Below are 13,917 nucleotides of genomic sequence, written 5' to 3' on the forward strand. Positions count from 1 at the left end.
ATGTCTTGTTTGGAAAAATGCTGCTCAGTCCGTCACCACCACATACTTACCTCCTTGGAAAGATGTTATCTTTTTTGTTTTCTTCTAGACAGAAGGCTTTCACCTAATACTGCTTAGAGGAGGAATATTAATTACCCATCTAGAACTGAAGGGCTTTTTTACTGTTATTAGAAGTCGATTTGGTTTAAGATTTTTGACAGCATATTTTTTATGTGAAAGCACAGATTTGTCCTAACTGGAAGTTTTGATGAAACTTTCATTCAAAAGGCTTCTCTGGGACAGGATGAAAATGGGAAGGAGGGGTGAGCCAGTTGACATGCCCCTCATGAAAACAGTCGTTCACCCAATTGCTAGGTGAGTGTCACAAAACAGGCTTCATAGTTGTTCCGGAGAGGTGCTTTCTACAGGATTTTGTATCTAAAAGGCCTTGACATATCAAACATGCAGTCTGTCAGAATTCTGGCTTGCCGGTCAACCCTCACTGTAGGTCTTGGCTTCCCTGCATTTCAGTTTTCATAGTCTCCTCTCAACCCTGAAAAGTAGAGGAATTCAGAGTGAGGTTAGAAGAAGCATTTCTTACCATAAATTCAATGTCCAAACACTCGTAAAAGAAAGTTCATGCTTTCTGAGCCTACATATGGATATATTCCATGCACTGTCTCCTTGAAGGATATTGGGTACCAGTGTCTCTTTTTACAAACTGATGCAGCCTTTGAGTGTATGTGCGCGTATGTGCATGTAAATTTCCTGGAAAATCAGTCCCTTTGTTAGCAGAGATTAGAGAAGGAGGAAAGATTACTTTGTATTCCAAAGATACTATGGTCAGCTCTGGGAAAGACTCTGTAGAATATGAATGGCAAGGAAAGTATTTATGAGAGATACTGAGCTACTTCATGCCTTCTTGAGTCATCAAACAGAACAGCTGGTACTTCTTGCGTGATGAGATTTTTGTTGAACGGATTGACAGCGTTTCTCTGCAGCATGAAAAGCTTCTTTTTATTCAATATCAGTTCTGAAAACTAGGCAATCCTACTGAAGTATGTTTTGCTTGAGATTTGCCTTATTTACTAACCCCTGAAATCTAGGTGAAACTTCATTGATGATGAAGCAGGAAGGTGTAAAGTTCAGACTGAACAGCGGTGAATAACTTTGATAAATAGTCCTATCTGGAGAAAAAAAGGGTCATTCAAGAAACAATTCCTCCTTTTTCTTCCTCAGAATAAATGTAAATGAAATCCAGGGATATTCAGAGGTCAAAATCTGATGCATGACCGATTTTCTGCCTTGTGTGGTCTCTCTAGACAACACATTTCAGGCTCGATAACTTACACCAGCTTTTAAAATACTTCAAAATTATTTTAGGTACTGTAAAGGAATGAGGAGACAGGTGTTAATATTTTCCACCAGAAAATTATTTTACTATTTGGACTGGTCAGGCATGAAGAATACTTCAGTGAGAGACAGGTCTAATCTTAGCTGCTGACTCTAAAAATTAGAACATTAGTTCTTATATATTTACTTCCTTCATTTGTAAGGATAATGATGGAGGTGTCACCCCATTCAGTCCTGCCTGAGAGAGGGATACTGTTAAACAGTGCAGTAGAATCTCTCCTTATCTTTGCTTTTCTCATAACTCTTTTCACATGGACCTGTGCTGCTTACCCAGCATCTAGGAGGCTCTCCAAGGAGTGCAATGGGAACTGCTCAAGCAGAACTGATCAGATCAACATATCTTCCTAGACCTCTGTTGAAACTAGGTATCCCAAAGCTGACAACAGTGCAGGCTGAAGTGGAAGCTACTATTGATGCTATCAAAAAGTAGCTTTAGTCAGCCTAGAGATTCATTGCCCTCTGCAGATTTAAACATAGAGCACTTATGGATAGAGGGAAAAAAAGGGAGTGCTAGAGAAAAAGCAGCAGTGATCTCTTTAGAATGAGGGATTCGAAGTCTACATAAAATGTGAGATCTCATGTTACAGAGTATCGGGAAGCAAAGATGGGGAAAAGTTAACTTTTTTCAGCCTTTTAAGAATCTCATGTTTCCTATTTTATTTTGTATCAGCAAATACAATAATTTCTGTATCAAAGATGAAAACTCCAGCCAATACAAAGTTATATGTAAGGAACTCAAATGATGACTTTACAAGATTACTGAGAATACTTGGAGCAGAAGGGCAAGCTCTCTCTTTTTTTTGTTGCCAGGAAGTACGTGCTCCTGTCATATGATGAACAATACCTTTCTGCAGACAGTCAGTCATGAGATACAGCACAAAATAAGCTGCTCAGGAAAGACAGATTGCCAGTCTATTTACAGTTACTGAGGCTGCACACCGTTATGATCTGGAGAAGCAGCTTAGGATTCTCCTGAAGAAGTAGATGTTCAAGACTTGCCCATCAGCCATAAGGTGTTTCCAGCTCCTATGAATAGAGGGGCATTTTGTGTGGATTTGACAGGCTGAAAATGAAGGCAAGGAGGTTTCTTAGATCTTTTCTTTATGTGTCTGCATTTGATTTTAACCTAGTCCTCCAGTTTGGCAAACCAAAAGGAAACAATAGCAACCCACAACAGAAGAACCTAATGTACTAAGCATTAACACTTCCTCCCCACCCACATAGTACACATTCCATGTCTTAGACTGATAGATACAGTCTCCAGGCAATATAGTTCTTTGAATCCTTTCTCCAGCTGGTACATGGGAAGTCTGTTACTACAGAGTGCAAAAATGAAGAATTGGAGGGACCATGAGAAAATACCTGGTCCAGTTGCTGTGCTTTCCGGAATGATCACTAGAACTGGATCTTCTTTGAAAATGGTCATCTAAACTTGGCTTGAAAATTCAGCTGATGGGTACTCTACAACTCCTTCAGAAAGCCTGTTTCAGTGCTCACCTATACTTGCAGTTGGAAAATGGAACTTAATGTTGAAACTAAATCTCCCCTCATGCAAATCAGTCCAGTTACTTCTTGCCATATGGTTGATGGCTTTATAGGCAGTCTTTTACATAATGACATACTGTTCTTTCTCCCTAAATCTTCTCTTTCCTATATTGTATAAATCTGGTCTATTAAAGGTTTCTTTGAATTTGTATTTTCCAAATGAAGGGGTAAGATCTTAGAATTATGTGCCAAGATACTACGTCAGGGTAGAAGGGGTTTGATGAATACTCATTACTTCTGCTGTGTTCATTTTTGACCCAGTACTCTGAAATAACTCTAATACTCACAGGTTTTCTATAGCAGAATTGGAAGCATGGATTAACACTTGTATTACTGAAAGCAAATCATGTACTTGCTACAAGTAAAATCTGCTAGCAGTTTGTTGTCTAATTCCACGCTCACAGCTCTTTGTGTGGGATATTGAATACGACAGTGTAGTGCCAATAAACAAGAACACTTCCCAGTGAATCATTCTTTTATGCATGCCTATTTTGCTGTCTTTTCTTCGCTTCTCAAATGTTGAGTTTTCAAACATTTCCCCAAAATATCATTTAGCACAGTAGTTTAAAAATGAGAGAAAAACCTTGAGAGGTAGTTTTCCACCTTTAGGTTTCCTAGGATTAATAAGGATAGAAAGCTTCTGATTAAATATTGTTGTTATTGTGTTATGTTTTTGCATTGCCAGTCCAGTTCTTGAAAAGGAAATTTTTCATTGTCCAGCAAACTTCTTTGCACTGAAGTTCAAGTGGTATAGATGTAGAAAGCTTATCATTATAATCAGCAAAATAGTACAGTAGTTATTGTCATTGACCATTCTACAGCATATGCTGTTCTTACCTCAGAGATTTTAGGCCTCTATGACCATGGTTTTAATCTCACATGACTCTTGAGGTCGTACCATTTTGCACACATTTACTTAAAACAAGACATGAGATTTTAGGTACCAGATTTTTTTTTCTTTATCTCATCGATTGCAGTCTTAGGATTTATTTTAGATAAACATGTTTGCCTATCTGTGATAAGATTTTCTGATAACCATAGGCAATTTTATTTATATAGAATGTTCTGCTACTTAATTTTTCAGGGCTCTTTCTCAGGATGATCAGGATGATAGCCAATTAAAAATAGAGGATATCATTCAGATGGTAAGTCCATTTTGAAATTTAAACATAAATACTCCTATAGAAATGTTGTGATTTTAAGTCAATAAAACATAGCATAACTGCAGCATTACAAGTCTGGACAGAAGTACTGTTCAGTTTAGAGAAAGTAAGAATTTGGGGTCCGTATCAAAGATGAACAGGTCAAAACTTTGGGATTTGGATATAAATCACGATTAAAAATAAAGGGGAAAGATTAATATATATGGAATGATAAGTGTCTGCCATCTCAGCTGCCATCAGAACCATAGCTGGCCATGACTGACAATGCCCATCCTCCAAACTGTAGTCACCTCCTATCTCATAAGTGCATTGCATTAATCTGAAGAAGAGTGTGGACAGTGAACTAGGTGCAGAGTGATTATGTGGAAAGTAATGCAGAATGCACAGACTTTAATTAACCTACATACATACTCATGACTTGGTATGTGCCTGTTTTCCTATGAGTTTCCAGCCTGATGTTTACCCTTATGTTGTTAGCAATTTTTCTTAATTCTTATTTCTTTGTAGCAAAGAAGTTAATTACAACTCTCTGTTGAAAGTTCATAAGCAGTTCTTAGTACCCTGTGCTTTGAAATGTCCATCGATGCAAAAAGAGATCATTACATGTTCTCCTTATTTTTGCAGTCAGATTGTCCAAAACCAGAGTGCTTTGAGACTTTGTCGGCCATGGAGCTTGCAGAGCAAATAACTCTTTTAGATCATGTAGTTTTCCGAAGCATACCCTATGAGTAAGTGTTCTCCTACAAGTGACTGAAGTGAGTATGGTGGATGAGTTACTGACTGGCAATGTTAGGCACTACAGTTATTCATGCTACTGACAAAAAGGTTTGCATACATAACAGTGTAATGTCCTTCCGCTGTTTCTGTCATTGTCTCTGACTCCCCTATAGTTTGATCATGTTTTGAAAGACTGAGTTCTTTGCTAAGAAACAAATCTGTAGTCTAAGGCTCTGGGCTATTGAAGGATGAATTTTGTATGGAAGTGCTGAGTCTCTAAGGAAGGAGTGTCAAATCAGCTTCATTCATACAGCAGTTTAACTGTATATAACCATGTAAGCAGACAAGACCCGTTTCAAACAGGGTCACAATGCTGAAAATTAGGATGGGAAGATTGGGCGGGGAGGGGACAGTTAAAAGAAAAAGAAATCTTCTTTATAATATTTACTGCTTCAGGCAGCATTAAAAATGGTATAGTGAAATGCTGGAATTAGTGTAAAGCTATGTTGTTAGCTTCTAACAAAATGAGGTGTACTTGAAATCCACTTAGGCTATGGTTACAGACAGAGACTCTGTACTGTGTTTATTAATGGCATTTTTGTTTGTTTTTTTCTCTGCCCTTAATGTCTAGAGAGTTTCTTGGGCAGGGCTGGATGAAAGTGGATAAAAATGAGAGAACACCCTATATTATGAAAACTAGTCAACATTTTAATGATGTAAGTACTCAAATATAGATTGCTTTCTAGGAGCTCTATTGACACTGTCTATGATCCTTGGAACAAAAATATCTTCTTTTTTTACTATTCAATGTAACTTCTTATCTAGTAGTGACTGAATGTTACAGTCTTTTTGTGGTTAACCTTTTAAATCAAAGCACATGAAGATTCTCATTTTCAAGAACTGGTACTCAGCATTTCAATGGCAATTTAATGGAGTAGAACACTTTAAACTCTACTACAATGCCTTGTTGCTTACAGAAGAAACTAAATGTTCTCCAGAAAGTGAAAATATAACAGCGATTCTATTTAATGAATGCCCTTTGTATCCCCAACCATATCTTTGCTCTTTACCATTTTCCTTGAATTTTACAGAGAGATTTCCTGATCAGTTTTACTAATGTTGGCTTGGAGATGCTCCCTATGGCATCTCTTACCCTTCTCTCGTATCATCATTCCCACTGACTTTCCTGCAAAACTGTTCACAATACACTTTCTCTGGTTTTATTAAGAGCCATAAGTTTTGTTATGCATTAGTTTTTCCTGCCTTGTTCATGAAATAATTATATGTCGAACGGGATTATATTAAATGTCCTAAATTTGTACCTCTTTGTTTGGTCAGATGAGTAATCTTGTTGCCTCCCAAATCATGAATTACGCTGATGTCAGCTCCCGGGCTAACTCAATTGAAAAGTGGGTAGCAGTAGCTGATATTTGTCGATGCATGCACAATTATAATGGTGTGTTAGAAATCACATCAGCCTTGAACAGAAGTGCAATCTACAGACTTAAGAAAACTTGGGGTAAAGTATCCAAACAGGTAAGAAAGATACCATTACAAGTAGGGTTTCTAGATTTCATTTGTCAGTGTATTCTTCAGAGAACAACATGTTGTGATAGGATTCCTCCCATAAATATTTCTACTTTTACAATACTCTGACTATTTGGTGAAAGCACCAAGTGGTACAGGTATTTCATGTCAAGGCCTTTTGTATTTCATTTATCGTTTTTTGGATATCATTAATTAAACAATATCTGTGGGAACAAATTGATTTCAATTGAATTATCAGGTGCTGAAGACTACGACTTGATCCTAAAGTACTGCAATATTTGAGAAAACTAAATTTAGATATTTTCAGATATACACATCTAGGTGGTTACTAGCAGTAACTAAAGTCATCTCAGTTGCCTAAAATAGAAGCCATATTTCCCTGCCTGTGCAGAAAGTTGGTAGAAAAGTCAGCACTTCTCAAGGTGGTGAGTTTTTTGCTACCCAGTAAGAGACTGTAGACAACCAGTCTTCCTTCTCATTTAGAGACTGAAGTTTAGATGCAGTGAATAACTCCCTTTAACCCTTACCTTGCTGCTGAGACTGTCAGCAGCATGGCTAATTCTGTGAGAATGACTGCCAGTAACAAAAATAAGACACACATATTAACAAAGTACAGTAGCCAGGATGAAACGTATCCAGTCTTTTATTTTCTCTGTTTTAAATAGCTTGGAGAAATTGGTGGAATGATTTAAATCTCAGCTTTCTGCTATTTCAAAAAAAAAAAGTGAATATCTTAGTATGGTGGAATAACAGAGCAAGGGGGTCAGTAGGACAGAGCCAGTCACTTGTAAGTTAAGCGGTATTTGGATACAGAGTTTACTCCAGCTAATTGGAAGATTTCAAGTTGCCCATTTTAGATTTGGCTAATTGACATGCAAAAGGTGGGCTTTTATCATTGCATTTCCTCCTCCGTATGTTTCTACAGCTTTTGGAAAGCACTAAAGCAGCCTGAGAAATGAAATCCACTTAAAATACATTCTCACTGTACTGCCTTCTCCAGTCAGCGTTTTCTCAGCTGCTTTATAGCTGGTGCTATGTTCTTTTAATTAAAAATATGTTAAAAATCCTTTCAGTACAAACTGTTATATAAGAGCTTACCTCCAAAAAGTTTTATGTTTAGAATTTGTTTGATTTTTAAACTTCTCAGTTAAAAAAAACCCAACAGATCAATGTTACTGTACAGTTTTCCAGTACTTAATGGAAACTTAATCTGAGTGTTTCATCAGCCTGCTATTTAGAAGAAAATGGAAGTGTCTGTTTCTGCCTACAGCTTTCTCTTAATTGGAAATTCACTTTCAAAAATGACAAATTTCTCATGATTCTCTATACTGTCTCAAGTCTATAGCATAAATAGAATGAAAAGCAAATTTATTTCACTTAGGAAGTAACCAGTCTCTGATGATGCCCACTGAAAGTAATTTGCGTAAGACTGTAATATATTCTCAAATACATACTCAGCTTTTATCAGAAACTTGGAGGCAAAACCAGCTTAGTGCAACCTGCAAGACAGTAAACATCCTTTACTGTCACTGATTTCAGTAAACGCAGCTGAGGATACTTAGCAATATGTAAGATCAAGTCCCTAATATTCTTGTATACCATAAATTTAATGAACTTGCATTTTTTCCTGAATTTGCAAGCTAATAATATTTAGCATAGATACAGGTTCTGTGTATCACTCAAATGAAAATCTTTAATTCTGCCTAATTTGCATTTTCAGAAATACACTAGGAACTACAATAAAGCTAAATTCCTAATGCCTATGTTATTACCTTTGAAAATGGGGTGAAGATGCTAAGTGAATTACACCTTTTCTAAAATCTAATCCCAGTCATTTATGTGCAACAGCAATGACATTTTTAATGCATTTTCTTTCTAGACAAAAGCTCTCATGGACAAGCTTCAGAAGACTGTATCATCTGAAGGAAGATTTAAAAACCTTAGAGAAATGCTCAAAAAGTATGCTTCCCTACAATATACGTTTTGTTATAAGCAGTGGATAGTACATGTTAAAGATGAATTGGCTTTGATTAAACTTTAATAATTAATATAATATTGGATAATATTTTTACCTAATAACCTTTTAAATTCTAGTTTTATTCTATTTGGCATTATTGTTTTACTGAATATCCGTGATTTGGTACCCCGATGGATAAATACAATATCTCCAGAGAATTACTGAAACAAATTAAACTATCATTCTGTGTGAATGTTCTCTGTTGGGTTTTTACTCACACTGATAAACTTTTTCGATAAGTGTAAAGCCAGGTTTAGAAATAAAAGTTCTTATTCAAAAACATAATTCCAAAGAGTCCTTCTTCCAGAAAGAAGTTTAGGACTTGGGACTAAGCCAGAGTCAGATCAAAGATCCATTCACCCCTTTATCTTGTTTCTGACAGTGGCCAGTAGCTGATGAGGGAAACGTAGGAACAGGACAAACACAGAGTGATATTTCTTCTCTTATAGCCTCCCAGCCCCTGGTAGTCTGCCACCCTGGAAAACAGCCTGCTTTTTTTGTACAGTAGTCCTTGAATATTTTTTTCTTTAATTGATTTGCCAAATTGTGTTTGACCTTACGTAATTTTGGTATGTGAAATATCCTGTGGCAAGGGTGCTACAGTTTATGTATCGACTCCAGCTGCATGCGTACAAAACCTGTATCTTTGCAAGTTCTGTAATTAGAAGTAGGCTTTCCAGGACTGAGTGGTACAACTACTTTAAATGATCTTCAGAGAAGCAAATAATCGAACTACTAGAATAATTACTGGAATGTTTCAAAATAGTTCAAGTTAGTCAATTTTTACTTTAAAAATATTGTTGGGGAGCTAATCACTTTTTCAAAAATGTTTTTACTGATGATATATGAACAGGTACATATATACACCTTTCAGTTAATAGATTGCTTGCCTGTGTACATCAATCATCCTCATAACATAAAAAATATCCAGAGTGAAGTGCACAGCTAAGCGTTGTCAGCAGTCTGCCTAAGTTAACATTACAGCCATCACCCTGCATTCTTCTTATGCCAGAGCTGGAGAAAAACAAGGTTGCTACGATTTCTGCTGGGGCAAGAATCAGTGAGCACAGAGCAGTGATTATTGCATTAGGGAAGCAACAATCATTATCCCATTCCTTCTGTCCCTCCAGTAACAGAAAATCTCCATTCTCTAGGGTGTCCGTTCCCAGTTTTCCAGATCATCTTTGCTACCTCTCTCTCTTTCTCTTTCTTCTTTCTGTTCACTGTTGAGAAGGCCTGAGTAGACTTTGACAGAAGGGTGTATGCATGCATATGTATACAGATACGTATACCTATGTGTATGTATATGCATGTATGCATACATATGTGTGTGTGTGTATATACATATGTATGTATATGTATCTACACACATATGCACACACACTCACACACAGGCATACACGTACCCTTGCTATACTGGGATGCTTGCACAACTGCCGAACATCAGCCACTCAGAAGCACATCCATGTGCATTTTTAGCTTGTGTGTAGGATCTGAGATTGTCTGTCAGACAGGATTGAAATATGCTCGAAGGTGTTCTCTGATTGCAGGGTTTACCTGTCCTTCCTCTCACTCCATCACATTACTGTTCTACGTTTTACTAAAGGTTATTTGCTGTCAGAATACATTTCAGTTTGTCACGGGCAGAGCAAATACAATTCAAGTGAAGTCAGAGGAGCTGTTTATCTTGGAAATGAACATAACCCATTGATTAGAAATATGTTAAGTAATAAAAGAGTTTGTGTGAGTTATAAAAAAATTAGTTTGCAAATTTAGCTACAAGCGAATATGCTGATTTCTTGTTTCACAGTTGTAACCCACCTGCCGTTCCCTACCTTGGAATGTACCTGACAGATTTGGCATTTATTGAAGAAGGAACACCAAACTTCACTGAGGAAGGCCTTGTCAATTTTTCCAAAATGAGAATGGTAATTTTCAGTTCCTTATATGCTTTCCGAACAGGTGTTTAATTATGTGAGTTAATTATTGATGTAATTACAACTCCTTTGAATTTAACTGCTAAGACGTACAAGTATACTGGCATCGTGCAAGACAGGTAGCTATTTGAAAGCAATTACTTGACTCAGTCTTCTATCACCACCTTCTGGTAAATGGAGTATTTTTGCAGGGTGAATTTGCCTCCAATTTGTTCTCTGAGAAATGACAGACAGAAAAAGCAGCTGTCTGAAGCTCGTGAAGGCACAACAAAAGACTTTTTGAATAACCAAAATTAAAGGAATGTAATGATTCACCAGAAAGCAGTAATCCCAACCTTCTTTTCAAGCATGGTAGGGTCTATCCAAAAAGCATTTTAAAGTTGATGTCTCTCCAGCTACCATGTAATGTTGTTTGTAACAACTCCTCAGAGGGAAGCAGGGAAATTTCCCTTCTAATCTCAGCTTAATGCCCTTCTTGTAGCTACACACTGCAGCAGTCACACTAGGCAAAGAGAAGAGAGTTTATCAATATGTGGAGAGAAGATAGACAAGGGGTTCACTTGAGGATGACTGAACAATAAATGGTTCATTTAGGAAAGTGAAATCCTTGGAAGCCATTAGGACGTGATCTCTGCGCTGCCCTTCCCTCCTCCCAGGATAAATTGCATAATGTGGTGCAAAATTCTTGCCTTATGTAGCTTAGCTGAAGTCAAAATGCAGTTGTACTCACTCATATATATGTATTCTTTTGAAAGATCTCACATATTATCAGGGAAATACGCCAGTTCCAGCAGACCTCCTACCGCATAGAGCATCAGCAGAAGGTAAGGCTCTTCTGAGACACTGTTACCTACTAACAAAATCAAAGCTGTGGTAGCAATTAGTTGTAAGATACAGCTGTTGTTGAAAGCTAAAATCAGTGTATTCTGGTCCTGCACACAGAAAGGAGAGAACAGACAGAAATACGGACAAGTACTCTGGGGCTATAATACCCTCACTCTGGCAAAAAAAATCTTATTTGACACTATATATAGAAGCAAGTTTTTTCCTCCTCCTCTGGACGCTCTCTTGGGATTGTAGCCTTCATGGGTCTGGGGTATGAGGGAACAGGTTCAAAGGGAAATGTGTTCTCCCTGCCCAGTTAGAAGTGTAAATCCCCAAGGAATCCCAGAATCCCAGGATTAGGGAACAGGAGATGGCCCAAGCATCTGCTGGTGCTCTGTGCATCCTGCAGTTCTTTTCCCCTTGCCCCTAATGGGAGCAATGAAAATTTACCCAAAGCCAGTCTATGCCTTCAGGGATTCCATCTCAGACTTCAGAAGAGCAACATGGGCTTAGGTAACCTGGCTAAGGATTTGCCCATTCCTAAGAGGCCGTGCTTAATTCCTAGAGCACTGCGGGTGCAGCTGTACACCATTCAAACAAGCTGCTGTGTTTCTCAAGAAAATGTGAGGGGATCTCAGACTCTGAAATGGGCTGAAGAGGAAAAGAAAAGCAGAGAAGTTTTAGTGGAAGTAACATACAGTCTGTTCATCTGTATTTTCTCCATTCTAGGTCACTCACTATTTACTTGACAAGACACTCATCATAGACGAAGATACGTTGTATGAGCTTTCCCTAAAGATTGAACCCAGACTCCCCGCCTGAAGAGCCAGCTTTGCCTCAGAGTCTACAGAAAGCTTTAGTACAATGACCAAAATCATGCATGCCATGTCCTAAAGACAGCAAGGGAAATATTGAGAAGAATGCAAGCTCTCTTTTCCAATAAGAGTTACAGAGCCTCACAGCATTTCCCTCTCAGGCAATGAAAATGAGCATTGGAGGTAGAAGACAAAGATGCTTCCTACCTGGAATAAGTGATTGCTGCTTTGCAAAGATAATGTTTTGCCGTAGCAACTATGCATTTAATGGAAAATAGGAGACTTACCTGTGAACGGGTACTCATTGTAGCCATCTTATGTGACAAATTAAGGGGACAGATATAAATGGTGGTAATATACTCAGGTATATTAAGATAAATGAGCAAAATGAGATGGCTGTGATGTGGTCTGGGTTGATGGCTAACTATGCGTTCACTGAGGCAGTAACGATAGTGGTGTCCTCATACTGTGTTAACTTCATTGAAAAAACAGGATCTTAACAGTCATCTGCTATCTTGGAGTGACATTAAGGTAGCATCTAGTATCTTCAGATCTTTGGTTGTTCAAAATACTTGCTATACATTTAATGCTACCCTTTATAAAACGTTATCTTCTTTAAATGTCAGCCTTTTCTAGGTTGACTGATTTTACCTAGAAATGAATTGTAAATATTTTTCCATTCATACACAATGAGAGTATTTACAGCATGGAAAGGAAATTAACTAGTTGAATAGCTGTAAATAGTTCTGAACCTTGCAAACTTCAGCTGGGAAATACAAGGTTAGGAGCTATACCTGAGATTTGAGAAATCCGGACATACAGTGAATGGGATGGTTAGTTGTGTTGCACACAGCCCTGGAAAAGGCACTTTATTTTTCCACACCTCCTGCAGCTTCTCTGACAAGTCAGGCTACAGAGCACTTTCTGGACATGCTGTGGAAAGAAAGACATGTCTGGTCTGGCAGTGGGTAGTAATCAGCAATGAACACCAGGAGTTGGAATGACAGTTTCATTTTACGTGGAATCAGTGGTTTGAAAAATGTGTATTTTTTTGTTCAGTCATTCGGCACTGACTTAGCTCTAAAAATGTTCACATCAGTGGCAAACTTTGAATGCCAGCAAACATAAACTATATATTTTTATCTGAGCTAGTAATTATCATTTGCATAAGGGCATATGTTTAAGAAAAATGTGCTATTTGTAAATGTTTTCAAAGCCTATGCTTTTGTGACATATCAGGTAGACAGATGTCATTTCTACAGCTAGTTGGTACTTCCTAAATTTTCCTAATCAAGAGTGGCCTGTTGTAGTTGCATGGAAAGTGAGCTCAAATGCATGCTGTAAGGTGCATCACAGTATAAAACACAAGTATTAGCACTGTTGAAAAAAATTGGCTGGAAAAGTGCCCTTACTTTTCCAATGATATTCAGCCAGTTGAAGAAATAGGGCTATATCACTGTATACCTCCCTTAAATCCTCTCAGGGAGACAGATGTTTAAAATAGATTGTGACCTAGGCCTATTTGATCTGACATTTCTTACCACAATCTTGATGCTTCTTAATACTGGCGATGAAAAACAGATCTGCCTGGCTTGTGGTTTTTGTCTTTATTTGCACTTTAATTATATTGCTGGCCCAGCCCAGAGCTGCACAATAAATTCCATTTGTTCTGTCTGAGTGTAACTGCTAGCATTTATAAATGTACCTTAGCAACTGTAAATTTCATTAAGGTTCTTCACCACAAGGACCGTCTCTTTGAAATAACTGCATGAGGAAACATCACAAACGAGGAAAATTCCTCGATTAGAAAAGCAGACAGCAACAGAAAAGGAAATTCCAGAAACATTCTAAATAATTCTGGCTAGTGATTGCTGTAGAAATGAACATGGAAAATGTTACTTACAGAAGCTTTTAAATGTCAAAAATATGCTTGTTCTTTTCACTAATGACTGTCAAGA

General features: G+C 37.6%; 1 protein-coding gene across 1 annotated transcript; it reads left to right on the forward strand.

Moving 5' to 3' along the window:
* The first annotated feature begins 316 nt into the window (after nt 1-316).
* Nucleotides 317-11,966, forward strand: LOC104164457 (ras-specific guanine nucleotide-releasing factor 2-like). Its single transcript, XM_009703791.1, has 9 exons — nt 317-354; nt 4,022-4,082; nt 4,725-4,828; nt 5,449-5,533; nt 6,156-6,353; nt 8,245-8,324; nt 10,193-10,310; nt 11,075-11,143; nt 11,874-11,966. Exons 1-9 carry the CDS (start codon nt 317-319, stop codon nt 11,964-11,966), a joined length of 846 nt encoding a protein of 281 aa, XP_009702093.1.
* The last annotated feature ends 1,951 nt before the right edge of the window (nt 11,967-13,917 follow it).

Source organism: Cariama cristata, unplaced genomic scaffold (genome assembly GCF_000690535.1).
Source record: "Cariama cristata isolate BGI_N322 unplaced genomic scaffold, ASM69053v1 scaffold3717, whole genome shotgun sequence".
NCBI lineage: Eukaryota > Metazoa > Chordata > Aves > Cariamiformes > Cariamidae > Cariama > Cariama cristata.

Excerpts from the sequence above, each read along its gene's own strand:
- LOC104164457 (XM_009703791.1), top strand. The coding sequence starts at position 317 with ATGCCCCTCATGAAAACAGTCGTTCACCCAATTGCTAG. Across the intron at positions 355-4,021 it reads GTCGTTCACCCAATTGCTAG|GGCTCTTTCTCAGGATGATC; the intron begins GTGAGTGTCACA and ends TTAATTTTTCAG. Across the intron at positions 11,144-11,873 it reads GCATAGAGCATCAGCAGAAG|GTCACTCACTATTTACTTGA; the intron begins GTAAGGCTCTTC and ends TCTCCATTCTAG.